The sequence below is a fragment of the Ochlerotatus camptorhynchus genome, unplaced genomic scaffold, assembly GCF_037179485.1.
Source record: "Ochlerotatus camptorhynchus isolate MF236.1 unplaced genomic scaffold, CSIRO-AGI_Acam_v1.1 ptg000491l, whole genome shotgun sequence".
Lineage (NCBI taxonomy): Eukaryota > Metazoa > Arthropoda > Insecta > Diptera > Culicidae > Ochlerotatus > Ochlerotatus camptorhynchus.
In genome coordinates this window covers 1181463-1189545 of record NW_027040976.1, presented here as the reverse complement: position 1 = coordinate 1189545, position 8083 = coordinate 1181463, and the positions used below count along the sequence as shown (strand labels likewise).

Genomic DNA, 8083 nt, shown 5'->3' with positions numbered 1-8083 from the left:
CTTTCATTTCGGAGTGAGTCCATTCTGGAAGCAATCTGCCTGTTCAGATAGGCCATTTCATGTTTTTGCCCAGGTCTCCAGTCTTCTGAAACTGGCGTCTACGCACATTTCTCAACCGAATCAATAATTGGGTGTGGGAATCAATAGCAACAAACTTACCCCTCACAGGAACTTGTCAAACGCATGTCTCGTTAGCCACGGATATGGCCTGTAGGAGTCCTTCCAACGCCCGGTCGATGTCATCTAGCAGCGGATTTACACTAGACTTTGAACACTGTGGAGCGGAAATTTCAAATTTCGCATCAGTCTAATTTACACCCAGTTGACATGGTGGTAGTCTTTACGCATGCAGCATCTAGCAGGAACCACGATGACACCGACTTCAGTCACCACCGGTTGGTGGTCGGAGCTGAGATCGTTGTGCGCCTCCGGCTTGGATAGTCCGATGTTCGACAGGAAAAAAAAAATACAGGGTGGAGGGATTTCCCGCCGGAGAGATATAAGTTGGTTCGTCTGGAAACTGCACAGTAGTTCCGCCAAGCTCCATGGCGGGCATTCAGGTCGCCCCCAACGATGAATCGGGAGCTAGTACGGGTGATGGCGGTCAGGTCGTTCTTGAATTGAATTCCTAGTCCGTTGCTTGCAGTACACTGTAAACCGGATGTTTCCAGTTGGTGATTCCACCTCCACACTAACAGCCACGATGATACAAGTGCGGATGTGGGGTAGAGTGCAAAACTTGATTCCCTTTCTGACGATGACAGCAACACCACCCCCCTGGAGCTGGTGCGATCAAGCCGAATAATGTTGTGGTCAGGCAACCAGAAGGTGTCGCCGGACTATAGATGGGTCTCGGTTAGAAGGCCCACGTCAATGCTGTGCTTGCGGAGGAAGTCGGCAAGCTCAATCTCTTTTACTCTTACAGAGCAAGCATTCCAGGTGATGATAGTTAGCGGTTTAGACGCCATACTGGATGATGAACTTATTGCGACACTTACGAAGAGCACCGGTCATGTTGACGAAGATTTCCATCAGTTCATCTGCTGAGAACAGATCGGGGTTGTTGTTTAGCGTTGGTGGTTGTCTCCAGAATCCAGGAGGGGGGATGGAGATCTTTGTCCAGCAGAATCACCGGAAGCTTCTGGAGGGGGGCGGGTTTCACCCGCGAATTTGCTTTCCTTTGGCTGGGGAGCTCGAAGAGGCGGGAAATCCTCCGTCCTGAATGCTGGGGTTTTGTCCTTCTTGTGTCCTGGTTGATTGTTGCTAGACGCCTGAAGTCCTCGCGTTTGGAGCACTGTCTGTCCCATTCTAGTTTAAAATTCTAGTACTACGCTATGTTTGTTTTGATTCGCTATGAAAGATTGACAGATAAAATGGGGGGTTCGTGGATTTTCTTATGTTTCGAGGGGTGCATCGATTAACTTGGGATCGAAGAGAGTACCAGAGCTGAACCAAAAAGTTGAGCACGTTTCTTCGGGACCTTCTGGTCTTATGGTTACCTCTATGCTACTAGCATAGAGGTAACTCTAAGACCAGAAGGTCCCGAAGAAACGAGCTCAACTTTTCTGGCTCAGCTCTGGTACTATCTGATTCATAGTTATTGATTTACATAGTCATGTCTAAAAGAAAACAATTTACTCGTCGGAAAATTTAATAATTCCAATGGAATTTGTAAATTCAGCAGCAACTCGTCAGCAATTGTTAGATTTTGTTTATGCCATCACCACATAGAAATTTTCACATTATAAATTCATGTAGAATCTAAGTGAATTTATGCTACATGAATATCACTTGAAATTTATGGTGGGCGTTGGCCAAATTTGGATTTTTCAGATATAATCCTAAATAGGACCTAGATTATTTAATACTCTAGTAACCTCAAGTCCGTGCTCTGTCACAATGTTTCATTGTGATTAATCAACACTCAAAGGGGTAAAATATCAAATTTGGGGTGAATTTGAAAGAAAGGGATCTTGGAGTGTAGAGCGCACTGCCCACTGGACGATTCTGAAGCCTGGCCAAGTGAGTGGGGTATGGGTTTATTTGATTGAACGTCATTTCCAATGTATATATTGATACATTCAAACCATTGGCATTTGAGATAAGACAGAGATAGGATGCGGAGGGCCCGCTTAGGGGAAGCGTAACCCATGTTATGGTTTCCATTTATTAAATAGTTCAGATAGGCTGGAAATGACAGGTTCATAGTGAGAAAATGTACCATATGGGGCCCGTTCACTGATCAAAATCAGATTCACATCGTCAGACCCTGCCCAAGAATAAGGGGATTGACGATGACTTGTCAAATTTTATTTTGAATTTGCGTTTTGCATTTAATACTCTAGTAAATCTCGCGTCCGTGCTCATTCACAACAGTGTGAGGTGTCAATACTCACTGGGTCATATGTCTTAGACCAGTTCCAGATTAGTTTGCTATTAATATCTTCTGCATCGCAGTTCGCGATAGATTCCTAAATATGGGTTCTCTTTTCCGACCATAATAGTGTGAGGGAAGGGGGTGAGTTCTGGATCAACAATGGAGGGGGGCCCATCGGCATTTGTGGGCAAACCGTCCAAAGCCCATTTCTCACGGATCGGAGGCTGCTCACGCAGGCCAACACCATCTTCGTGTAGGTGGAAGTTTCCCCTATCCGATGATGGTGTTGGTTTGCGTGGGTGGCCTTCGCTTTGTGAGTGGGGGGCTTTGGAGCGGTTTGTTTACAAATGCTGATGGGCCCTTTTCTATTGTTGATCCAGAGTTAAACGTTGCGATATGAGAGCGAATAGAGGCAAATAAATAGGGAAGACAACACCATGACCCAAATAAGTAACCAATGCATGCGGCTCTCACTTAACTTGTTCTATTTCTTTCTTTCTTCCTATCATGTACTAATATTAACTGCCTGAGGACAAATGGGAACACGACCAGAAGATCAATAGGAGAAAAAGAAACTTCGAACAAGAAAAGAAAAATTAAACTTGCACCGGCAAGAAGAAGCAGACAGAAAGAATCATGCCGGTTGGAGACAGCCAATGTATACTGGACGAAGCTTGTATCTAGGAAAAGTCGTATGTGCAGGAAACCGTAAGTAGGATAAGAATCGTAAAAGGTGTGTGCTTGCTTGATAAGATCCTAACTTTACTTTAAATACACGGTAGGAATCGAATATCCATTTATGATTAAGGTTTTGCCCATTTTTCAGTGGGAGTGGCAAAACTCATTGATGAGTGATTTATCGTACCCATTTATTAGTAACTGTTAGCAGCTAATGATTAATTGATTTACCTATTTTAGAATTACCTATACTTCACATCAGAACCTCATTTCCTTCAATTACTACTCCGTCGCAGCACACACCTTATATGGATCGCTAACCTTTATTTAGTTTCAGCATTTTCGACATTATAATCAAAAGGTGAGTTTTAAAAGTATAATTACCATGCATATAGATAAGTTAATGTACCAGAACCTGGACGGACACGAGCCTACCCAGGGGAGGACCCGGATACGACCACCCATGTGTGTCTAGAGTATCGCACGAGCTGACGAGTGCAACGGGAAGGACAGTAGGTGTATATAGACTAGGGGGTTGGTCCCTAGATAAGCCTTCTTAGCGGAAGGCACAGCCTATGCACTGAACAATTACAATTACAAATGAATATCACTTGAAATTTATCTATATTTCATCTAAGTTTCAAAGCTTATCACATTGTTTTTTTTTTCCTTTGGTTTGTTTTTTCCGTCGATCTTGTTTTCCGTGCTGAGCACCAATGCTACCCGACGTGCCAGGAAAGCAGCTCCCACACACCTGGACCCTACCACCTATCGACCCATCAACTCATGAACCGGGGACCAACGGCTTTACTTTCCATCCGAAAGGAAGGCGTGATCAGAGATGTTATGCCTCAGAACATCCCAGCGGCGCCGACTGGGATTGAACCCAGGCCTGCTGGGGTGAGAGGTAATCACGCTTACCACTACACCACCGGCGCCGTTACTTATCACATTGTGTTTAATATGATTTGTAATTAATGTTATTAGCGTCATGTGGATCACATTATTTTTAATATCTGAAGGTATCGTGTTTTTTCCAGTGGAATTTATGTGACAAATTTTTTGAGTGTAGGATACACCCAGTTAGTGTTGCTGGCAAATGTAGATTTTAGTCTGGCTAATAAGATCTGATTTCCACAAACTGCTTACGTGAAATATGGGTAAAAACTACTGAAAAACTGGTAACTTTTACTTGATATTCCGTTTTGTTTAAAATGCTTTTCACAAAATGTGTACGTCAATTTTGAATTAGCGTAATGGCGTACGAGGCACTCAATATTATGAACTTTATCGGGCAGATTATGCCTGTCACCCTTAAATATGATAAATTACTGGGTGTTCCTTGTTGGAAATGGTTTTTGGGTTTGAAAGGTCATCATTCGTCGCTGATCTGAAGATTCGATGAGAAAAAAGCGCCATACGAGTAATTTTTATAAACAACCCCTTATTTATTAATTCCTAAACGTTAAAACTCCTCATTACATTCATTTGAAGAATTCTTCGACCGATGCGATTATGTAGAACGTTTATTCCTCGATATAACGTAACTGACTTTTTTCACTTCCTTCGTCGATTTTTCGCTAACGACCATTCAACTAGCACTAACATCGGACAAAGGAGACAATCCCCCATGTATTTATAATGTTGATTTGTATGCTTTTATGGAAGTGTACGGTTACCTACGTTATTTCGAGGAATTCCTGTATACCTCTTTTATTAGTCACGACAGGATGTTTGGTCAATCTTATCCACACTTCAATAAGAAAAAAGACTTCTTTTACACAGTCCCTAGGGTGATTATTCTTAAGAATAGTCTTTCTATGTACTTTTTTTTAAATAATGAGCCTAACATCGTGTCCTGTGAAATAAGCTTGTTTAGATGTTATTTCGGAAATGGAACCAACGTGGGTAAATGTTAATAATGTCGGTTTAATGAACTGAAAATGTAGTAGACTACATTGGATGAACCCTACAAACCTAAGTTTTAAGATGAAATAATATAAGGGAAACACATGGACATTTCAAGAAACCTGCAGTTACCAAACTTAGTCACTTTTGTCGGCGTTGGAGATGGTAATCCGCTTCTGCAGCTTGCTGTACTCCTCAGTCAGTCGGTCGTACTCGCGGTTAAGGCTTTCCGACTGTGATTTCATTGCTTCCTTATCTTTGCGCTCGCGTGTCAGTTCACTTTCAAGTTCGGCAACGCGCTTCTTCAGGTCGTCAGCCTTTTTTAACCGGGGTAAAGATAAAAACGATTTAATCATAATGAGTTCGTCATTTTGAACTGGTTTGAAAATAAAAAAGTACTTACAGAAACTTCATCAGCCGACGGTGCCGTTGGTTTAGGCTTATCTCCGGCTTCGTCTTCCTTTTTCTGCTGGGACATTAGACTACGAGCAGCAGCGGTGGCACTCTGAGCCTGTTTCAGCGAAGCTTCCGATTGGGCTAGCAGTTGAGCTTGGGTGGTGATCAGTGAGATCAAACGACGGATTACCAGCGAGAGGAAGATAGCAAAGCCGGAAATGTAAAAATTACGCTGAGCACGGAACAACCGCATACTGTGCTGCATGCCTACGTTCAGGTGTTGTTCAGCGGCTGGATCTGGAAGATGTTACAAATATTTGAACTAAATGAAAATTACGGTAAAACCTGCTAGTAAGCATTCAGCTGCGTATATTAAGAAACATAAGGTTTCCATTTCTATTGCCGTTTTTGCATTCAAGAAATTATTGATGATTTGAAACATCTTCAACCGGGGGTGAAGGCCAGTGGCTAATCGCAAGATGACTAATAAAAAATCGATTCCATGGATGTTGAACACTGACGTGGAAGTCGAAGATATTTCACCATCAAGATCAAACTTCAATGATCACACATAATAGCTACCTCCAGTCCCATGAAACTCACCGACGTGCGAGTATTTTCTCATCTCCCGGATGGCTTCCAGCAGGAACAGAACAAGCACAAACAGCAGCAGATAAAAATAGGTCTGGGCTTGGCTGCTCAGCATCGCCAGGAAGCGAGACTTGAAAAATCGTTGCCATCGCTGGGGGCTGGCCACTGGCAGCACCAGCATCAACACGATGAATATTTCCACATACAGGAACGAAGCGATCAAGCTCCAAACGAGACTCATTTTGGTACACTTTGTTTTATGATTGCAGATGCGATTCTAAAAATAGCAGAGAAAATAGAATGACATATTTGGCTTGTTTTCCAGGTTTTGCACTTTTGGGCAGACACGAATCTTCCTATATTGATAATTCATCCAGCACAATGAATTCTTGAGATATATACTTACGTTTAGTAAGAAGAAAGTGATTATCAGATTATGAAATTCGATCACAAATTCACAGATTCACCTTTAAGCACTCAGACTTCCTATCTTTTCAAAATGACGACGACGAATGTACTCCGTTGTACTTCGACCGGTGGCTTTTTGTGCGAGAGAAAACGGGAGAGAAAATAATTTACTGTTGGCTGTTGAGTCATTCTTTTATTTTTATTTACACATACGTGTCCCGTTGTGTGCGTGGTAGAATCTGACATTTCGATTTAGTTCAATCAAAGACGTTAAAGACGGATAGGTAGGTATCGAGGTGACTGACCTAAGGCTCCGTCTGCTATAATTATTACCATAATATTATTTGTTTCTTTGGTAACAAAACACGCCGAAAACGACGCAGAAATCGTCGCCATAGGAATTTGTATGGCGATGATTTCTGCGTCGTGTTCGGCGTTTTTTTGTTACCAAAGAAACAGATAATATTCCCACAGTAAAGGCCTGTATGCATAGTAACCGCAAAATACCCAATAATGACTCTAAAAGACTTCAGAGTCGATGTTACAATAAGAGTCCCGCCAAGAGAAAATGTTGCGAACAAGCAGCACTGTTTGTGATTTATTTTTCGACAGAGTAAACGGCAACTAGATTGTTTGGGTTAGCATCGGATGACTTTCATTTAGAAGTGAAAAATTTCTTGTCGATAACGGAGCTTCTGGGAGACAAAAACAATTATTGAACCTGAAATTTTTTTAAAACAAATGCTTGGTATATTTTATAAATACCACAATGCATTAAATAAATCGAAGAAATGTTTTTCATCTAAAATTACTTATATATTGTCAGTAATGAATGCAATACTTGTACTTCATTGGCTGTGGGAACAATAATATTTATTTACTTTGCTTGTTTGGTACCCCGCTTGACAGTTCGATTGGTACTTCTGGCTTCACTCTTAGCGGGACTCTTATTATAACATTGACTCCGAAAGACTCGATATTGACTACATCTCGCCAAAGACATAGTTTGAAATGGTTCGATAATTGAGCCATGTTTCGATCAAAACTAAAATGTCGTAACAGTGATCCATGACGGCCAGATGATAATCTTCCACGAGGCCGTTCATACCGCCAACGTTCTGGTAGTAAATCGTTATGTCCGACCTCCGCTGTTCGGGAACAATGAAAGGTTCAGCGTGTACACGGATAGAAATTTCCTTATACCTTTTGGAAAATTTCTATTGCTGATTATTCATAAAATGTATAAGTCAACTAATAAGCAGACGCCTTGCAAAAAGTTAATGAAGATCATGTGTCAAATGAAATGTATAATCGGTCACACATACCTTTTTTGCATTCTTATAGGACCTATGTGGTTTGTCTTATGGAATGTATAAGGCTGATGTTTTGGCAAAAATGTATAAATGAAACACATGAATAAAATAATTGATTTTCGTTTCGTGTAGTTGAATTTGGGAGCTGGTAGATGACGGAGGAAGGATGTTCGAGTAGGGCCGCTGGAAACCAAGATAGTTTCAGGCGATAATATATTCGTCGGTTGATCATACTTGCCAATTAGGTTTTGCACCGTCGGGGTTAACCTCAATCTGATGACAGTTCAGTGGTACTGTTTACGTGGACTTAGTCGATTTTTTCTTGGGTGGATTTTCTCGATAATTTTTCGGAGTGCAGTGAGATGTAAACCACACTTCTGCAATGTCCATGAGCAACATCCTTTCCTCGACA

The 8083-nt window shown here is 41.7% G+C and overlaps 1 protein-coding gene across 2 annotated transcripts; it reads right to left on the bottom strand.

Annotated features, from left to right (window-relative positions):
* Window positions 1–4500: 4500 nt before the first annotated feature.
* Window positions 4501–6446, bottom strand: LOC135712536 (B-cell receptor-associated protein 31). Of its 2 annotated transcripts, none has more exons than XM_065235490.1 (4): window positions 6357–6446; window positions 5942–6227; window positions 5367–5656; window positions 4501–5280 (listed from the first exon to the last, which is right to left on the bottom strand). In XM_065235490.1, exons 2-4 carry the CDS (start codon window positions 6189–6191, stop codon window positions 5101–5103), a joined length of 720 nt encoding a protein of 239 aa, XP_065091562.1. In that variant the 5' UTR covers window positions 6192–6227; window positions 6357–6446; the 3' UTR covers window positions 4501–5100. The 2 variants fall into 2 exon arrangements, with proteins under 2 accessions (XP_065091562.1, XP_065091564.1); XM_065235492.1 differs by having other exon boundaries at window positions 4502–5280; window positions 5963–6227; window positions 6357–6442.
* Between the last annotated feature and the right edge of the window lie 1637 nt (window positions 6447–8083).